This window comes from Dermatophagoides farinae, chromosome 10, assembly GCF_024713945.1.
Source record: "Dermatophagoides farinae isolate YC_2012a chromosome 10, ASM2471394v1, whole genome shotgun sequence".
Taxonomy (NCBI): Eukaryota; Metazoa; Arthropoda; class Arachnida; order Sarcoptiformes; family Pyroglyphidae; genus Dermatophagoides; species Dermatophagoides farinae.
The window spans coordinates 292,215-313,799 of record NC_134686.1 but is presented as its reverse complement, the minus strand read 5'-3'; the positions used below and the strand labels follow the sequence as shown (position 1 = coordinate 313,799).

The 21,585-nt window shown below is 28.7% G+C and overlaps 2 protein-coding genes across 2 annotated transcripts in view; one reads left to right on the top strand and one right to left on the bottom strand.

Annotated features, from left to right (window-relative positions):
- The window catches only part of LOC142597839 (uncharacterized), a 39,227-nt gene extending 18,007 nt beyond the window's left edge, over positions 1–21,220 (top strand). The window contains exons 3-6 of the mRNA XM_075734450.1: positions 12,058–13,551; positions 13,657–14,403; positions 18,877–19,502; positions 21,044–21,220. Of these exons, the coding sequence (XP_075590565.1) occupies positions 13,919–14,403; positions 18,877–19,036 (645 nt within the window). The 5' untranslated portion in view covers positions 12,058–13,551; positions 13,657–13,918 and the 3' untranslated portion in view covers positions 19,037–19,502; positions 21,044–21,220. The remainder of the gene's footprint in view (positions 1–12,057; positions 13,552–13,656; positions 14,404–18,876; positions 19,503–21,043) is intronic.
- Positions 4,034–7,051, bottom strand: LOC142597849 (uncharacterized). The gene is made up of 2 exons (XM_075734609.1): positions 6,450–7,051; positions 4,034–6,353 (listed from the first exon to the last, which is right to left on the bottom strand). The coding sequence occupies exons 1-2, from the start codon at positions 6,968–6,970 to the stop codon at positions 4,034–4,036; spliced, it is 2,841 nt and encodes a 946-aa protein (XP_075590724.1). The 5' UTR covers positions 6,971–7,051.
- Positions 21,221–21,585: the final 365 nt, after the last annotated feature.

Here is a 21,585-nt window from a genome sequence, read left to right as displayed (position 1 = left end):
AAGCGAAAAAAAGCAGAGAATTTTTGTTTTTTTGGTTTTTTTTTCGAAAATTTCGAGAAAAAAAAAGTTTTTTGGTTTTTTGTTTACTATTGCAATTCTGTAATTTCCTTTGTCTGTTGGTGATCAAAAAAAAAAAAAAATTTTTGCCTGAAACAATGTTTATCATTTAAGTTTAGAATTTTTTTTTCTTTGAAAATTTTTTCTGTTTTCCACAACTTGAACAGCATACAGCATACACGTAATTGCTATTTGATTGTCTTCGTCGTGACACAAGTAGTAATCATCATTCGGCAAAGTGGCTTTCAATGATAACGTTATATATGAATAATATCCAATCAATCATCATTAACCATCATTGTGTGTGTGTGCACCGTATTTTATAATAGATTGAACGAACGGAAAAGAGAAAAATTTTCATTTTGGATTAGCACTGTGTTTCAATGACAATAGATTCTGTTCCGGCATCGTACGATTTTTTTTCCTTTTCAAACTAGAAACAAATTAACTGTGGCACCAAGATCATTAAATTATTATTCAGTTCACCATCATCAGTGTTGCCATTTTCGTTATGATGATTGTTACTAGTGAGAGAGAGAGAAAAGATCTATCTCTATGATTGAATTCACAATGGTGACAATTGTGAATAGAGAAAAAAAAACATGTCCAACACATATTTTCGATTCGATTAACATACATCGAATCACATACATTGAATTAGATTTGAAACAAAATTATCATGATGATGATGACCTACACGCAAGAAATCGAATATAGAATTTTTTTTTATCCATAGTTACGTGTTGTTATCAGGAAAAAAAATTACACTTTTTGCTACACACATTCATTTATAGACTGTATGTCTATTAATTATTAAATTCAATCAAAATTGATAATAATGATGATTTACATTCTGTGCGGTTACATAATAGCAATAATAATTATTATTATTATTATGGTAATAATCAGTTGGTTTGATCAATGATGAATAATTTGTGTTTTATGCAGTGTTTGATGATAATAAAAAATTGGTGAGATTTCATATGGAAAAAGAAATTATTCACCTCAATGTTGTACTGAATTTTGGATATTGGTTGCCTGTTTTTCTATGCCTCATACAGATTTTTGAAATACAGTCTCTTGTGAGCAATTTTAAATTGAATTTTTTATTTTCTGATCAAATTTCTTTATTGTGAAACCTGCGAAAAATTCTTATTCGTTGTCCTAATTGGTTTTATGCCTTGATCGAGTAGCCGAGAAAAATTCTAAGGCAAAATTTTGTATATCAAAAAATATTTTTTTGAATTCAATTTTCCATTTGATATGTTTTTTTTTCAATTCATTGAAACGAAAAAAAAAATGAAACGAAATCTAACGGTCGTCATTCGTTTTTTTTTCGTCATAATCGTCGTTGGTGAATTTTGATTTGAATATCGTTACGAAGAAACATAACATGAAAATTTCAATTTTCCTACCGTTTTTTTTTCTACATTTTTGTTGTTGATGTTCAATCGAATCCAATTGAAATTGAAATTCTAATTCAAATCAAATTCGGTGAATGAAAAGAGAGAGAAAAAAAAACAGAAAAATTTGCCTATAGGATTCAGGCTATATATACTATACTATAATAGCCATTTCAAGCAACACAAACAACAACTCTTTCGTTATTGAAAAACAACAAAAAAAAATTTGAATATTCGAAACTTCCGGTTACACAAATATAAAAACTAATTTGCATATTATTCACATTTTCACAAACAAACAAATAAAAACAATCAAAAATGAAAGAAAAACTCTGGTTGACATTAAAATTGTGTTTTATTTTCATGATTTACATCCGTTTTTCATTTCATTTTCATTGTAATATTTTCAAACATTAGGGAAAAAAAACTAGCGTCAAAAAGTCAATAACTTTTTTTTGTTTGTTTGTTTGTCGCGTTCATTTTATTTTGAATTTAGGAAATTGTACAAACTGACATTGTTGTTTTTTCTTTGTGTTGTTCAGGGCGCACATTTGTATTTATAGTACTCGACAGCAGTGATGATGATGATGATGATGTTAAACTATAAAATCCATTGATGTTTTTGACATTCATTTGTATGTGTATATGTTTATGTGTTTTTTTTTATGATTTTCATTCATTTATTTTTTGCACATTTTCATTTGTTATTTTCACTAGTCTATTCATTCATTTTATGAATTAAGAATGTGCGTGATTCTGTTAATCTTGAGATTCTGAGTAGTTTTTTTTTTTGTTCATTTGTTTGTTTTATTTATCTTGACAATTATTTGCAGTGTATAAACATTTTTTTTCTTTTGAGAAAATCGTGGACTTTTAATTCATTCATTCAACGATGATTACACACATTCAAATTAATGGCTCTGAATCTGATTTTCGTATGCATTAAAAAGCTAAAGTTAATTAATCGATTATAGCTCGGTGATTAAATGGCTAAATTGAATTTAGCAACGAAACAAAACAAAAAAATGCTCACATCCCCTCATAAAGGAGTTCTGTTTCTTAAATACATTTCATTCTCTCATTATTTTCACTATATTCATTTTCATTTCTATTGTTGTTCAATTTTCAATTGTAGCTATAGCATATATATACACACATGACAACAAAATCAAAAAAAAAATTATGACTGTGAAAAGCTTTAGAAGAATTTACTGAAATGTGATTGCTGTTGTTGTTGTTGTTGTTTGGTTCCTGTGCAATTCCATGAACTTGAGTTTGTGAATGTGAATTTTTTTTTCACGATTGTGAAACTCAAGTGGTGGCATCATTTCAAAACATTTGAAATGACCAACATTGAAAATAAAAATATTTACAAAACAAACAAAAACACTGAGTTTAAACAATTGTGTGTGCTTGTGCACAACACAACAAGAAAGAATAAATGAAGAAAAGTGGAATTTTGAAACTCCTTCAAATTCTCTTGAAAATGATTACAATGTATATATATATATATATACAACTCTCTTTTTCTCTTTTGTTGTTGATTTTATCTCATTCATCATTTTCGTGAAAGACCAAACTTTTCAGAGAAACTTGATAAAAAAAAATTCAATTAAAAAACAGAAAGATTTCTCATTGATTATCAAGTGAGTCTGTGTTTTTGTCCGTATTTCCACTTTTAAAATTAAATTTTTTTTTCTCAATCATTCACTTGGTTGTTTGTTTATTTTTTCTGGTCTCTTTTGTTTTTCATCATCGCTGTTGTCCACTTTCGTTTGAAATGAAATGAAATGAAATGGAAAAAAAACAAAATCTTTTCTCTTGGGATGAAGAATTGAACTCAATAGACTCAATCATAGAAATTGATTGTTTATTTGTCTGTGTGTTTCCTGTGATTTTTTTTTTATTGAGCGAGAGGGGAAAAGATGAGAAAAAACTTCCTTCATGATGATTATTATTGTTTTTTATTATGTTTGTGTGTGGGGTGGGGGGGTTCTAGAAATTTTTCCAGGATATTGATTGATTTGAATATGTCGAATCGATTGATAGAAATTATTCATCAACATTACTTTTACTAATTATACTCGTGTTTGTTTTAGTATTTGTTTCATCATCATTATTAGTTATTTTTATCTGTACTTTCATCATCATTGTTGTTGTTGTTTCATTTTTTTTCAAATCATCTAGTTGTTGTTGTTGATGCTGATGTTGTCTGGTTTTTTTCATCAATTTAGCCAATCGTTTAAATTGATTACGATTTTCATAGCATTGTTGTTTTACCTGCCATAATATCTGCAACAATAGCTGATCTGAACGCATTGTTTGATATGTTTCAATTTGATTTATCGATTGATGTGGATAATTCCAATATGGACCGATTATTTTATCCAATTCCTGTAGGAAAGCTTTGGCTTTCTTTCGATCATAGTAAACATTGATTCGTCCAAAATGAATATTCTGCGATGTGGCAAAATAACGAGATCTGTATGGAAAATTTGTTTGTTTGATTTTAGTTTCAAATTCTTTCTTAACGAAAACAAACAACAACCAAAAAAAAAAAAAAAAAAATCTGCTCACCGTTGTACGATATGACCATCTGTTTCCATCAGAATGCTTGCAAACCAATCTCTTAGCTGTCGAAAATAATTGAAATATACCCGTAAATTTGGTGCATACAAACGGAATGAATTTAAATCGATTGGCGTGACATTTGTACGATAAGCAATTTTACCGCCACCCAATGATAGTACCAGTTGAAAAGGTAGCATACGATTTGTTGTGTTTTCAAACATCGTCTGATCTTTTTGTTTTTGTTGTTCTAATATTTGACTATGATAAAAACTTAATATATCTGTCGTTGGATTCGGCGCAATTAATGATCCATCAAAATAGGGAACACCTTCATGTTCGATTGTTTTGAATAGGCCAGCACCAAGACCGGATATTCTACATGCTTTCCACATGGTTAAATTTTCAATTTGATCATCAACAATTTTCAATCTGACTGGTATATCATCAACAACTGTTGTAGTCAATATAAGATGTTTATTATTTTGTCTCCGAATATCGGCCAATGTTTTTGGATCATTGAACATTGTCAACAGTGTTTGTTCCAGTCGATCAGTATTTTGTTCCTGCATTCGTATTAATGGTTTACGAAAATTTGATCTTAATTTTAGATAAAAATTTAATATTTCAAACAATTTCTTGCCATTAGCTAATGAACATCCAGTAGTGAAACCAAAACTAGTGCCAGCAATAATATCAAAATATTCTGGCAACGATCGTGGTAAATATTGCTGTAATTCATTAAGCAAAATAATCTGTATCAATGGATTCATGAATTGATCATTGATTCCACCATCCAATATTATTATGTTCGCAAAATGAGATCGATCAGTTGTTGATGATTTCTGTTGTTGTCTTGATGGTTTTTTCACTATATCTAAATGGAATAATTTTTGATCATCATTAATATTATCGTCGTCATTTGGTGATGATGATTTTTGTTTTTTTCTTTTCTTTTCTTCCTCAGATTTTCTATGATGATGATGATGATGAAGACAATCGATTGTACAATCAGCAATGTTTTTTGGACATGTTCTAGCTCCAATTGATTTCAATGATTTAATAATGAGTTCATAAATTTGTTTCTGTTTTACAATATAACGATTATTTTTAGTTGATGATCGATTTGCTGCTTGTTGTTGTTGTCGATTATGGGTTTCTGGTGTTGTTGTCATTCTTGATGATTGATTTTTATCATCTAAACGACGATCATTTTGTTCCAATGCCTGTAATTGTTTTAATTTTATTGCTGCTAAATGTAATGGACTTTGATTCAGTTTATTACGTATATTGATTCTTGCACCAAAAATCAATAATAATTGGATAGTTATAATATAACCATTGGCCACCGAAAAATGAAGTGCAGTGTCACCTGCGTAATTACGTGCATTCAGTCTTGCACCAGCTGTAATTAATCGTAACATCCAACTAAGATGAAAATTGACAATCATTGGCCATGATGATGATGATGTTGATGATAATAGTGATGATGTAGAAAATTGATTAGAAGGTGAAGTGATCACTGAACTTCCATCAACTTGGTTCGTCATATCATTGATTGTTGTATCATTGTTGTTATTATTCATCATTCGAATTGGTTTCGTTCGTATTGGTGGCAAACGTTTTACAAATGCCATTAATGGTGTATCACCATTTCGATCACGTTCATTTACATCGAATGTCCGAGAATCAATTAAACGATTCATTGTTGACCAACATTGACACCAATGCAATGGACTGCCACAAAGATTTATTTTGGACCAATCAAAATCTTGATCAATTTGATTAGCATCGAAACGAACATATGGTGAATAGTCCTGATACCAATCTAATAAATTGATTTGTTTGGATGATGATGGCTTAGGAGCTTTGATGGTTAATTGACGTGCTGTAACGCCCTGTATCATGACATGTCGTATGTGTCGAGAATTTCGGTAAAAACAAGCTACATGCATTGGTGTCATACCATACTGATCTTGATGTCGTAGCTGTTGATAGAATGCTGACATTTCCAACAATGTTGACAAAACCTGTGGTGATGCTAACATTGCAAAATGCATTACGGTCCAATGATTTGAATCGACAATGAAAACATCCATTCCGCTTTTCAACATTAAACCAACAATATACATATTGGACAATGATACGGCTATATGTAATGGTGACCATTGATCTGGATTATTACGATCTTCAAGTTCTTCGATTGTTATATTGAGAAAATAATCAACATGATTGAAAAGGGCAGCAAAATGTGCAACTTTCCATTCACGATTATCACTATAACATTGAAGTAATTTGCTAATTTTATCTACAATTTCTTCACGTCTATCAATGATGATCATTGAATATTTTGTAAAAAAAACAGTAGTATTCAGTTAGATATTCAGTATGCACAATATAAAAACAAGTTTTATGTATTACCTGAAATTTCGGAAAAATGGAACAAACATGTTTACTAGATTCACTAATGGACCATGTAAAATATTCGATGCATTTTCAATCGTAGCAAATTCAGCCAATGAAACATTAAAATCAGGATAAACATTCACTATTAATGCATATGTTATTGATGGTAATGGTAATTGTAATCGTTGATATTCAAATATTGAACACGAATCACGTTGCATTTCAATGGTGTTTGTTCTTGTTTTCAGGCTATTAATTGAAATAAGTTTTGGCAGATAGATGATTCCATCAATTTCAATGATTGATTTTTCATTACTATGATGATCATTTTCTTTACCATTATTATTCATTACTTCTTGCATTTCTTCTTGAATGTGGTTACCATTACTTTTTGGTATTGATTCCACAATATTATTATTGTTGTTGTTGTTGTTGTTGCCAGTAGTCTTTGTTGTTGTTGTTGTTGTTGTCGTCGTTTTTGCTGTTTGTCGTAAACCAGGAAATCGAGATAATATTAAACGTAACTTATTTGACATCTCATATGATCGTGGGCTGTTGATTTGGCTCGAATTAAACAATTAACTAAAACGAACAAATACGATTTAGACGTCGTCGTCGTCGTCGTCGTTTTTTTCCATTGTGGCTGCATAAACATATTTATATGCTCGAAATTGTTTCCCAATTTGTTTATTTCGAAAAAAGAATTGGAAAAAAAATTTTTTTGATTTAATTTGTTTTACAATTATTGATCAATAAATCATTCTGTGGACCAATCTATAATTCTTGAGATTCTTTTTTCGATGAAAAAAAAATTCATTATAATCAACATATATAAGAATTTAAATTCCCTTGGTAAACTTTTTTTTTCAGAAATTCCCTTTAAAAAAAATAACAATTACCGTCGTCTACCTTTTTTCCATTGCAAAAAAAAGAAGCTTTTTAAAGTAAAAAGTTTCACATTTCTGTACTGAATTTTTTTTTTGTTCGCTGCTCTAGATTTCAAAATATAAATCTATTTTCACATTCCAATGAATCAAATTACCCTTTTTTTTGCGTGCACTAATTTCAAATTTAAATTGTCGTCGTCGTCGTCGTCGGTGTGTGTGTGTATGTGTCGCTTGCACATATGTTTTTTTAGCGTAGTTTATCATCATCATCATCATTTCATTTTCCATCAAATTGAATCTTGTCTATCATTTTTATTTTATTAAATTTAGCAATTTGATTAAAGAGAGTGAGAGAGAGAGAGAAAAAAAAGTTTTAAAAATCTAGATTTCACTCGAAAAGAGCGTGTGTGTGTGTGTGGTTGCATGAAATGTTAAAAAAAAACTTGAACATAAAACAATGCAAACTCAATAAATATATAGAAAAAAAAACTTTAATCGAGTTTCAATAACACTAATTTACAAACACACACACACAACAGTTTAAAAGTTTGCCGAGTTTTTTCAGTACTTTTTTTCTCTTTTTCGATGAAACATCAACAAAACAATGACGATGATGAAATCACCATCAACAGCAAACAAGAATCTTGTTTTTTTTCTGTTTATTTAGTTAAAAACAAAAATAAAATGCGCCAAAGTTTATTTGATAGAGTGAATGAGTTATTAGGATTCTGTAGGAGAAAAAAAAAACAAACCCATTCTATGCTTTATATTTGTTTATTTTTCGTTTTCTTTTTGTTTTCATTTACACTATTTCAAATTGACTATCATAGGATTTTGCATTTCCGTGTGTTTTTTCAAATGAAAACCTTCTTATCTTAATTTAAATTTAAAATAAATTCTCACTCGGATTCTGTTTTTTTTTTGAAAATTCGTAATTAGAATTTTGCATCAAACAATTGTGAAAATTCTAATGATAAACTTAATTGTTTGCTGAATGTTTTTTATCGTTATTTCTCAAAATTTTTTTTTACATTTGACATTCACTAATATTTCACGATGAAACATCTACATTCATTTCTGTTTATTTCATCATTCATCAACTAATCAATTTATTCTGGCTCTAGACTCTCATGCTCATTATTTTTTTTGTTTGTTTATTTCCATTTGCTTTGAATTCAATTCTGATCGATGATGATGATGATGACGAAAACCAGGAAATTGTCATACAAACATACATGCACAATGATGAATATTTGAATTATTCGTCTTTTTTTTACCATCGATTTTCTAGCTTTGAATTCATTAATTATGATCAATATATATAGTAATATTGTGTTTCAAAATGTGTGTGCAAACCCAAAATGCAGAAAAAAAACAAAAAAACAAGATGAAAAAATGGATCAATGAATTGTTTCACATGGCACATTTTGCGTTTGAGCCATCATCATCATGATAACATGGCAACATTGTTGATGAAAATCAATTACTTTTTTTCCATCATTTCATCATCTAATGACAAATTTAACATTTTTGGTTAATAAAATCATCATTTTTTTCCTTTCTTCTGATCAATTAATCTTAGATTCGATAGAATTTGTTCGACGTTCGTTGATAATTGATGATGGTGCACGACAATGTTGATGAATAATTTGGAGATCCGAAGAAAGTGTTGAAATTAATTTTCGAGAACCAAAAAAAAAAAAAAATCAAACGATGTTTTGGACATTTTTTTTTCATTGGCTCATCCGAAAAAAGTATCTTTTTTTCTAGAATCGGGTTTTTCCACTCTCTCTCTGTCTCTCTCTCTCTATGTATCGTTAAATTTGCATAATTTCTCCATAATAGACCATTAATATTAATGAAGTTTATAATCATCATCATCATCATTTTCGTTACTCTGTTACATTACGTTTTCATCACCACAATCATTATCTTGTGACTTGAATGAATGAATGAATGAATGAAATGAAAATTCGTAGCTCATTGAAAAAAAAATTTTCCATTCAAAACCCAATTCATTAATACGTATTGCATAACAATTTGTATCAACGGGTTTTTCATTCTTTTTTATCAAAAAAAAAAAAAAAATACTTTTTCATCATTAAATTAAATTCAAATACACGAGAATAATCCGTTTTCAATATTGAATATTACAGAAATGAGAAAAAAATGACGAATTTTTGTTTCAATCAACATCTGTTTACATTTATACATAATTATCATTATGGTCATTGAAGCTTAATTCAGGATTAAAATGAAGTGGAATTTTTTTTTTTGGAATCCAGATATACATACGTTGTTAAGTTTGATTTGCACGAGTAGATGTAGTTGTTGTTTTTTTTTTATATATTCATATCAAGTCTCTCCCTCTCCCTTTCTCTCTCTCTCTGTGAAACTAATAATTATCATTTTTGACAGCCCTCGACAAACAAACAAAAAAAAAATTTCATTCACCCCTTTTTTTCTACTTGTTTTGTACTAATAATAATAAATATTCATAGCATGTCGAGAATGAACAAAAAAAAAAAAAATTATCTGAATCTATTCTCACTTGCTCTCTCATTCATGCCACACCCTATATATCATTTATTGTTGTCAACCAACAACTGTAAAGAATTTTGTTTCCAGTTATATAATGTGTATGTATGTGTGTGTGTGTGTAGAACCAATTTTTCAATTCAATTTACTTTTGTTTTTTGGCATTCATCATTTTTCAGTTTGGATGGATGAATGATGTACGAAAATCATAATATATCAGTTTATCGATGAAAACGATAAACTGTTCATTTTTTTTTTAATATATCACTTGAAAAAACTTTGGCTTTTTCAAATGATTAGTTTTGTTTGTTTAATACTTTTTTTTTGTTGTTCGCATCACTTCCGGGGTACCAAAAAAGAATAAAAATTATCATCATCATCATCATCATTACATACAATTTAATTATAATAAGAATATATTGTCGTTGTTGTTGTTGTTAATGACAACAGATATAGTTTTATTTTCTCCATTAAAATTAGTATATAATTCAACAAACTACTGATCTGATTATGTCCATGCAACAACAACAAAAATGTCAATGACAATGTGAATGTCTATTATTAAAATAATTACCATGATTGTGAAATGATAATAAAAAAAAGGAATAAAATCTTGTTGTTGCTGTCCATGTCATCGGCGACGATGATTATGGTAATGTTAATGACTACAAATATTATTATATAATCGTCGTTTTTTTTTCTTGTCTCGACATAAAAAAAAAATTTTTTTGATCAAATTTTGATTTTCATGTGATTATTATAAGAGAAAAATTGAATTCAAATTTCCATATATAATATAAATGTATGAATCCGATTGATTCTAGACATGACATCAAGAATAAGTTTTTTTTTCTTCAACAAAAAAAAAATCTTCAAATACCAAAAAAAAAAATGACCAAAATCTGGTCAACAACAGAAATGACATTCATACACACGCACATATGTAGTCATGTATTATTATTGAAATTAAAATGAGAAAATGTATTTGTAATATCACTAAACAAAAAAAAAATGATGACAAACAACAAACAACATGAAAAAATGAAAATGATGTGAATGTTAAAGACAAGTTTATTCTTCATATTATATGTTCTGAAATCAGATTCTTTGTTTGCAATTACATTAGTGTGTAGTACATGAGTGTGTGTGTCATCATCATCATCATTGGTAGTCATTTGAGATGCTGCGTGTAATTTACAATGCGATAAACTCCAAACTAAATGTTTTTTTTAGTTTGGTTTGGATTGATTTTTTTTTTTTTTTTTGGGACTTATTTCCACTTACAAATGTCAAACTTTTGACAGTTTTTTTTGTGCAGATCCATTCTATAGAATTAAATTTTTTTAAATCTAAATACAGTGACACCTCGATTAACAAATTCATTCTGACGAAAAGATTGCTTCAGAAATCACAAATACAAAATTATCATGATAATCCTATTTCCTTTCACATATGCCACTTATATTTTCTCATTTCAAATTCTTATGATTTATTTGTGAGAGTGGAATTTATTTATTTTTTTTCCCGTTTTGTTTTGTTCTATTCCAAACAACAAATCGATTCGATTCACATTTGACAATTTATTACATTTTCGATGGAAGAAGAGAGAAAAAAAAATTACAACTGACCATTAAATTAAAAATGTGCTTGAAATTGATTTGAATATATATTAAAAGTAGATGAATACGTAGATCAACAACGACAACAACAACAGCAACAGAATGACAATACTGGTCTAAAGTTGCCATAGTTTGACAAAATATTTTTATGTAATCAATCATTTTACTTATTGGAAATGTAATAAAAATGTTCTTTGATGCTTATTTTATATACACATTCATTTCATTTGTATCATACATGTGCATGTGTATGTGACAGATGTGTGTATGCATTATGTTTGATAATTTTTTGATGATCATTATTCCACATATATTTGGGTCATGAATTTATCAAAACAAAACAAAACAAAAAGTTTCCGTCCATTTTGTGGGCTTATTGTAACAAAAATAATGGAAAAAAAAACTAGATTCCTGAATTTTTTTTTCAATGCCATCTAGTATCGAAAATAATAAAATGTTTGATTTGATTCTAATTAGCCGTACTAGATGGCAGTATTGTGTTTTTATTTTTTGTTTTTTATTATTACTAATTTATTCTTTTCATCTGATTTTTTTTTTAATTTTTTTTCTCCATTTTAGGTTCAAAGATGAATGGAAAAACCAAAATCAAATCCGTTTTTTTATCAGCCTATAATTTATTGTTCTGATTATGTGGCCACGATGATTATGATGATTCAAAACTGCCCTAATTTAGAAATAATTCATTTCGAAATCGTTCATGCTGCATTTCAAATACAAATTTCCACACACACAAACACACAAATAATATTGTAACCAACGCCCGAATTCATTTTTTTTGTTTTGTTTTTGTTTTTTGGTTTTTTCTCATTGGTGATAATCAGGCATGAAACCAAATATCCAGAGATATATGAAAACAAAAACAAATTAAAGTAATGATCCGATTAAATTCTCATTTTACATTTGTTCAAAAGTGAATTGAAATGGAATGAAATTTCTATTTCGGCGACCAACGAAAATACGGATAATGATTATATTGAAATATTGAAAAAATTCTTTGGAAATTTTAATCTTCAGTTGCACCGAAATAAAGCCTGTTTCTTTTGAATTTTTAAATTGATTAATAAAAGAAGAAAGTAAGAAAAATAATTCCATCACCTTGGATGCAATCTTTATCGAAAAATTGAGTGCACAAAACACGAAGCCAGTGAAAAGTTAAATTTGGAAATTTTGTGATTATTATGATGATGATGATGAACAACAATAATGAAGAAAAAACGAAAAAGGCTTTTGTCGACAACTAATAATGCCAAATCGATACAAACCACACACAAATAATGAATATGAATTCGCAAATGTTGTACAGAAATGATCAAAAATGAATTGGAAATCAAATTCAAGAGACACCTGCCTTGTGTTGTGGATAATAATTTCGCAAGTCAACTATAACGATTTTTTCGTCCAACGACAAACGCTAATAATGATGATGATCTAGATCTATATCATGTTTGATTGAGAACAAACAACAATAAATTCATCGGTGATTTATAGAGAAAATTTCATTTCGAACAAATTGACTCATCCCGCATTCGTTTCATATTTCATGTTTTCGTTCGTTGTACCGTCATCATTTTATTTTTAATGAGATGAAAGATCATCTCATCATTATATCAAATATCATTGCCGTTTTGCAATCAACAAATTGTCTTCAAATGAAATGATGATCATTATCTTTGATAGAATTCTGTGACCTGATTTTATTATTGGCACTCACCTGTTTTTCTATCCGGAAATATAACATCATTTGTTTTTATTGTAAAAATTGCTGACACTAGCGACAGTAGCTAATGTAAAAATTTATCATCATCGTCATCATCATTCAAATTTCAAGATTCAATACTTTCATTTCATCAGATACAATACAATACAATACACCAGTGCCTTCTCCATTTCATCATTTCCATTTAAAATTTCCGATGCAAATCACAACAACTAAATCTCATTGATGATTTGATTATCGAAAAAATCGAGTTGAATCAATTTTCATCATCATCATCATCCTATACATTTTTCTGTTTGCTTGCTTGCTTTTATTTCATTTCATTCTATTTTCAGGTAAATTTTTTTTCTGTTTACTTTTTGCTTTCTTGGGAATTCATTTATAGCTGAAATATATTCTAATTTTTTTATTCTCTTTTTATTCTCATTTTTTAAAAATAGTTTCCTCACATTTCGACAAAAAGTTTCTTGATTCACAACCATTTTTTGTTGTTGTTGTTGAGAGAAAAAGAAAAATTTCCATATCCAAATTATCAGAATTATTCAAATATATAATAGAACACATCATATGATTTTTTTGTTTATTTTTTTTCTGGCAAAAAAAAATCATAACCATTGTGGATGACCGTTACTAAACAACTAAAACGAAAACGTAGACGACGGCAAAAAATAAAAGAAAAAAAGATAAACCACAACGACAACAATGATTGGTGTCAGTGGTAGTCGCCATATTGGCCGTCGTAGAGGATCATCAGCATCGAATCAACATAGGTTATCGATGATTGAACCAGATATTTCTGGTGGTGGTGGTGGTGCTACAGAACCGGATGATAATGATGAAAATGGTGATGGCGTACATCCAAGAAGAAGGCTCCAAAGCCAAGATAGTTATCGTGATTCAAAGGAAACATCAGATACCGGTGGAACGGTTCGAATTCGTAAACAATCGACAATTGAATCAAATCAATCAGGTAGCAACAACATTAATAATAATAATCGTCAGACCGCATCGAAATCACCGGCACCTAGTCAAACAAGACGACAATCATCACGAATGTCAATATCGACTGGTGAAGGTATACCACCTACACGTTTTCGACAACGTCGACGTGCTGTTGAAATATCTGATCAACGAACCTGTGCATTATTGCACTCACGTTTAAAAGGAATGAAGTTGGAAGATATTGCGTGAGTAGCAATTTTTTTTTCTATTTATTTAATAATCAATGTTCGATCACAAGAATCAATAATGAATATATGGGCTTTTTCTGTCGTCCTTTTTGTTGTAATTCAGTCATTGTAGCCATAAGAAAACAAAAGTCAAAGTTTGCAAAATTCATATCTTCTATTAATTTATGTGTATGTGACAGTTTTTGGATTGACATTCCCGTTTTTTTTTTGTTTTTGTTGTTGTTGTTGTCACATTTGATTCGTGTGAGTCATTGTCATAGATAGACAAAACACTTTTTGGAAATGAAAACAAATTCTGTTTTTGGTTTTCAGAAAGAGGAGCCTAAAAAAAATTTGGTTCCAGGATCAAGAATTATCGGTCGTTTTTCATTCAAAACTTTTGGTTTAAGGCGATTTAATTTACAGAATTATTTTGTGCATCTATGTATGAAAAAAAAACAAACAAAACGTTGAAACGAAACGAAAAAACAAGAGTGAAAATCCTTTTTCCATTTATGTGTGTCGTTTATATATAGGAAGAAAAGCTTGAAACTTTTTTTTCTGTTTGAAACGTTAATTTTTTTTTTTTTGTAATTGTGTTTGATTTGTGAATTTTTCTAGAAATTCATTTTTTTCAACAAAAAAAAATTGCATTTCGTTTTTTTTCTCTTCAATCACATTAAATTCATATATATTGAACACATTGAAAAAAAATGTAAATCACCATTCATCATTATAATAATGGATTGTTGATCATTTTCAATAAAATTAATTCCATTCTCATCGATTGTAATAATGGTTGTAATAACCTAGTTTTCATAGTTTAGATATAGAAAAAACTGATCATAAAAGATGCTATTAAATGAACAAAATTAATAAAAGCTGTTCCGGATTTTGTTCGTCTGAAATAAAATTCTAAACAAAGTTTTTCAAAATATAAAAATTTATTACATTACATCTCTTTTTATTATTATAGTCTTTTATTTTATACAGAAAAAAAGTAAAGTTTTTTTTTGACAATTTTATCACAGCGAATCTGCTTGAATATCAATCAGAATCTCTTTGTGTTTGAGTGTTCATTAAATATTCTATATATTCTTCTGATTTAGATATAAAAATATATATTCTATCATCGACTACCGAATATCATCATTATGATTATGATGATGATGATGATGATAACAGGACATTATTATTAAATAGATAGAGATTAAGAGATTGTGAATAGATTCAAGCCTCTTATGATTCTTTCAAAATTTTTTTCTTGATTCTTTTCCGGGATTGATATTTTTTTCCAGAAAAAGCTTACATTCTTCGAATACCCACTACTTGCGTTTGTGTTGTATCTTGAAACAACAAGATGTTTTAGGCACACATTATTAACATCTTGTTAGTGTGGATTTTATACTAGGATATATTCTTGGTTAAATATTCAAACAAAATCATTTTTTGTCTGCAAAAATAAAATCTGCGCATGAATTGATGAATTTTTGTTACTTTTGTTCAGGTTGTTGTATGCACAGGCGCACAATTATTCATCGATCATCCCCAACATCATGTTCAAATGCTAAATGTTACAATACAGGAATGAATTCGAGATGATAGTGATGATGATGATAATTATTATGAAGAAATCGTATCTTTCTTCACTGTGTGGTCTGCTACTGTTTTCAATTATGTGTGTGTGTGTGTGTGTTTGTGTTACTTTTATTAACACATGTAAACACAGTATGTTGTTGTTATTTGGCATTTGCAGGTTGGGCGCCAAACCTTTTTTGTTGTCCGTAATGCAAGTTCTTTTTCTTTTTGATTTGATTCGATATTTATGTCCATTTTTGCAATATAAATCCAATTCCCAATTCAATGAATATGTGTGTGTGTGAGAGAGAGAAAGAAAGAAAAAAAACGAATAACAACGAAATTCCTTTTGCCTTTTTTTCTATTTTATTTGTTCCACACACACACAAAATCCACATTAATTCTTATGGACTGTTAATGTGCGAAAATTCCAATTGTGTTGTGTTCCATTTTTTTGTGCATGTGTTCGTGTGTGTATTATGTAATTTTTTTCCATATATCAATCTGTTCTGTTCTGTTTTTTTTTGTCGACATCCAAAAAAGTTATATTCATTTTCAACGACGACAACAACAACAACAACAACATCGATAATGGCAATGATGGTGATTTCTATATTTTTCTAGTTGCGTGTCTTTTTTTTCACAAAATCCAACTTACAACCATTAATTGTTTTTTTGTTGAATCTCTTTCATCTATGAATATTGACGATGATGATTATGAAAATCAATTTTTTTTTGACATCATTCTTATTTTGATTGTTTTAACCCCTTTTTTATTGCCATCATATTCTTGTTTACTACAATGTGTGTGTGTGTGTGTACACAGAATTTTTCTGATATGATTTTTCGTTCATCCCAATCATCATTTTATTGTTTATGTTAACAGTGTGTGTGTGTGTATGTGTTTGAATTTGGCATTTAGCAATAGGTTTTGATTTTTGTTTTGTTTCTTCTTTCAATGAAAAAAAAAGATTCTTTTTTTCCCATGTTTTTGTTTACTTGTCCCATGTTTTGATGATGATGATGATGATGATGACAAACAACAGCAAATAACAAACAAGCAACAAAAGAATCGTATAAGATTCCTCATTGGTTTGTTTTTCTCGTTGAACATATGTGCCCAGAATAGTTGTTTGATGTAAATTTTTTTTTTCCTTTCATTTTCGTATATTCAATTATTCGTTACGGTTCTTTTGATTTCAATGACCCGTGTTCATATGATTGAAGAAAAAGAAGAAGAAGAAGATGAAAATTTTATTTTATGAATCTCATACTTTTTGTTTATTCAACAAAAATTCTTTATTTTTTTTCACTCATTGCATTCAACATTATTATCACCCGTTTTTCAACATTTCATCAATACAAAATATTTTTGTTTGGACCATATATTTTGTGGGTGAAAGAAAAAAAAATTCTTGTCCTTTCTCTTTTCTCTTTCTCTTTCTTCAACCTGTAATGATGACGAAAATCGTCTTGGTCTCTTTCATAACGATATCTGTCATCTATCCACCATGTGAGAATCGATGACAGAGAGAGAGAGAAACTTATTCTTTCCCCGTTTACATAGCATCATCGATGATGTTTTTTCTTTATTTTCATTTCATTTCATTTCATCCATCACATCCACATTTACTTTCTATCAATTTCTTTTTATATGATGGGAAAAAAAATATATGATGGTGATGAATCAACGGATGAATGAATGAAATGGAATGAATCTTGAAATAAAGACATCAAGTTATGATGGTGGAACTAAAAATAAAGAACAAAAAAAAAGACAGTACAGTGTAAATGAAAATTTCCTTCGGGCTCCTTTTATATTGAAATCTGAATACAAATTTTGTCTCTCCAAACATAACAAAAAAATGCTAACAATAGACGAATGAATGAATGAAACAAACAAAAAAAAGTAAAATAAAGTGAAATTGATACATTTTTCTGTTTTGCAAAAAAAAGAAAAAAAATTCAAAATTCAAAATGGAATGACAAATTTTGAATTTTTGCTGACAATTTTCATCATTTTTACTTGTTCCAAACCAAAAATGATGATGATAATCAAATGAAAGATACGCACACACACACAGGTTTTTTTTTGCAAATAAAACAACTACAACTATAACAACGTCATCATCATGATTATGATGATGAGCTATAGATTTCATATATATCCAATTTGTGTGCATTCTGTGTAAATTCTGTTCTTGAACTTGTAGCTAGGAGAATGGAAAAAAAATGAAAATCTTTTTTTTTCCATAAATGAAATAGAAAAAACATTGATGATGAAAGAAATATTGTAACGCAGAAACACACACACACACATAGTCATTGATGAATGAATAACAAGCAAAAAAAAAGAGAATGAAAAACATAACCAAAAACATCATTTCTAAGACCAACCAAGCAGCAAACAAACACACAAAGAATGCATATGTTTTGCATTTTTGCCAAAATTATAAAAAAAACCAATATAATATAATCAATCTCTCAGTAAAATGGAGAAGAATATTCTTTTCTTTTTCTTCTATTTTTTTGTGTTTCGTTTTGAGAGACAATAAATTGGCAATTGAATCGATTTTCGAAAAAGAGAAGAGAAATGAGAAAAAAACAGGATCGAATATTGTTGAACTAACGAAAAGAATCCAATATTCAGAATGCAAAAATGTTTTTTTTTTGCTGTTGTTGTTTTTTTTTTCATGTTGCATCAATTCATCAATGGATTAAGGCATTTTTTTGTTGTTACTTGACTTGGATTTTTTTTTTGATTTCGGTTTTCAAAAGGGGAAAATCAAAAAAAATCTTAATTTCTTTTACATAGTTCAATTGGTTCTCGTGAAATTAGTGTTGTTGTTGTTGTTGTGTTTCTCCTTTCCGTAATGGCATCATGATTCAATTGAATTTTCCCAATTTATATAGTTCGACAGTTTACACTAACAAAAATACTGATGGTGTTACTTCCATCATTAAATTGGATGATTCAAAAAAAAAAGAAATCCAAACCAATGTAAAAGTCAATATATTCTTTGTTCAAAGAATAAAAGAATCTGATGACCAATCTATTGACCAATTCGACTAGAAGAATATGAATCAAATACTTATCATCATCTTCGCTTTATTCTCTCTACGGATGAATAAACTTGAATGGTAATCATCTTCATCATCATCAATTTATAATAGAAAATTGATGGCCCATTGTTACATGCACATCGCATTGATGAATGAAATAATTCTAAGGTGAAAATTCTAAGTGATAATGGCAAGTAGCAATAAAAAAATAAAAATCATCACATAATAACAACAAATAATTGTCAATATCAGCATCATCACCATCATCATCATCAAACAACAATACATTCATCGCATTGTTTTTTTTCATGTTCAATATTGTGTTATATTTGCTGAAAAATTGAATTTAGTGAAAACAACACGACAAAACAGAAAATCCAACGACAAATGATGGGTGTCAATATTTATTTATCAATCATCATTGTCCAATTAATAATGATGATGATGATGATAATGATGATATTTATCACCTCGAGGTAAATTATTTTGAATCAATATTTTTTCCATTTTTGTTGCTTCAAATTTTTTTTCTTGTTGCTGATGTTGTTGTTGTTGTTGCTGTTTCGAACAAAAAATTAGTTAAAGAGGATTTTTTCTGCAATTGAATTTTACGTTTTTTTTTCATCTTCACTTCATTCACAAGCTGGTCAGTTTTTTTTTCACTTATCCAATTTGTCTGTATATAGTGGATAACATCTTGTTTCATTTTTTTTTTAGACACTGAGTTTTAAATTGAAAAAAAAATCTTCCAAAAAAAAGATTCTATCCACCAATTTTTTTTTCATTTCCATTCAACAAAATTGTATACCATTTTTATGATTAGTCTCCATTTCCTGGTTTCACTTTCTGGTTCAATATATATATACACAATGTATTCTTTTTCCTTTTCAATTTTTTTTTCTTTTCTTGTGAATGAATGTTTTTTTTTATAGTGAGCTTAATTTTTGCTGGAAGTCATTTTTTTTTTGTTCGCTGCACTTTGTGCAAACAGACAGAAATTATTTTTGTATGACATAATTTTTTCTAATCTTCAAATAATCTTGAATTATTACTGTACCTAAAATCATAGTGAATACAAATCATCTGAGAAAGAAAGATAGCCAGAAACAGTGATATATGATGGAAAGTTCATTCGATAGACAAGCCAACATTTAGGATCATAGCCAATTTTTTTCTGTTAGTTGTGTATCTGTGAAACAAATCAATTTGATTTCCTTTAAAAATGGCCATCGTTTTCATCATTGGAATTTTTTTTTGCCGACTTTAGAATTCCGTTGATTGCTAGCTTTGTTTTGGCTTTGATTCTGTTCAATAATTGTTTGTTGAACATGCACTTTAGTGTAGTAGTAATGATGATGATAATGATTTTGTTAACACTTGCATGTTAGCTAAGTATCGATTCTTTCCTCCGTTGTGTCCAAATTGGTGAATATTTAGAAAAAAATTTTAACAACAGAAAATAATCAATTATTGATTGAAAACAGGTTTTCATTTGCTCTTTTGTAATCATTATCATTATTCATCATCATCATCCGCTTGGTTGATTCAAATGAAGAGATGCAGGGATAAAAGAATCATTGAAATCGTCATCGTGTAATGATAAATTAGATTTTCGATTTTCGTTGATCATTTAATCTCTATTTTATTTTATCCTGATTTTCAACTTTTCATGGTAATAATGATGACGATCTAGTTTGATTATGATATTTATTTTACCGTCACTAATGGATCTTATTTTTTTTTCTGGTTTGTTTATTCATTCATTTTGGTTGTTAATGAAAAATTTTTCATTTCCAATTATTTTTTTTTGTTTGTTGCCATACGAAACCCCAGTACACATGTTTCAGCAGCAACAACAACAACAACAGCAACAGCAACATCTTGTTGCCTAAATTAATGAAATGTGTAATCAAAAAAAAAACGATGCTTTTCATTTTAATTTGTAATTTTGCTTTTTCTTTTGCATTCACATTGGTTCATAATTGTGAAATTTCATTATATTTTTTTTTTGTCAAAGTGAATATCATCATCAATTATAGCCTACATCGACGATAACAATGTGTCAACTACTACTACTACTAAGCCTTTGATTTATCTTAATTTTACATATTAAAACGAGCTTGAAAATTTTTTTTGTTGCTTAATAATTTAAAATTCAATATTCTATCATCATGTCATCAAGATTATTAAGAGATTAAAATAAAAAAAAAAGATAAAACATCAGACATCAAAATGTTACACGTACGATCATATAGTGTACGCATGAAAAAGCGTAATATGGAAACGGTTTCATCATTTCGCCGTAATCTACAAAGAAGACGTGGCGCAAATGATACCGGTAGCGGTGCTGGTGGTGGTGGTGGTGGTGGTACTAACGATAGTTTTCGTTCAAAATCTTCACGACGACGAAGTACATCATTAACAACTACAAGCGGAAGTTTATTGAATGAAACCACACATCAATCATCATCACCATATCATCATCGATCACAGTCAAATCAACAACAACAATCTTCTTTAAAGAATCAATCATTGATTCAATCGCCATCACCACCAATA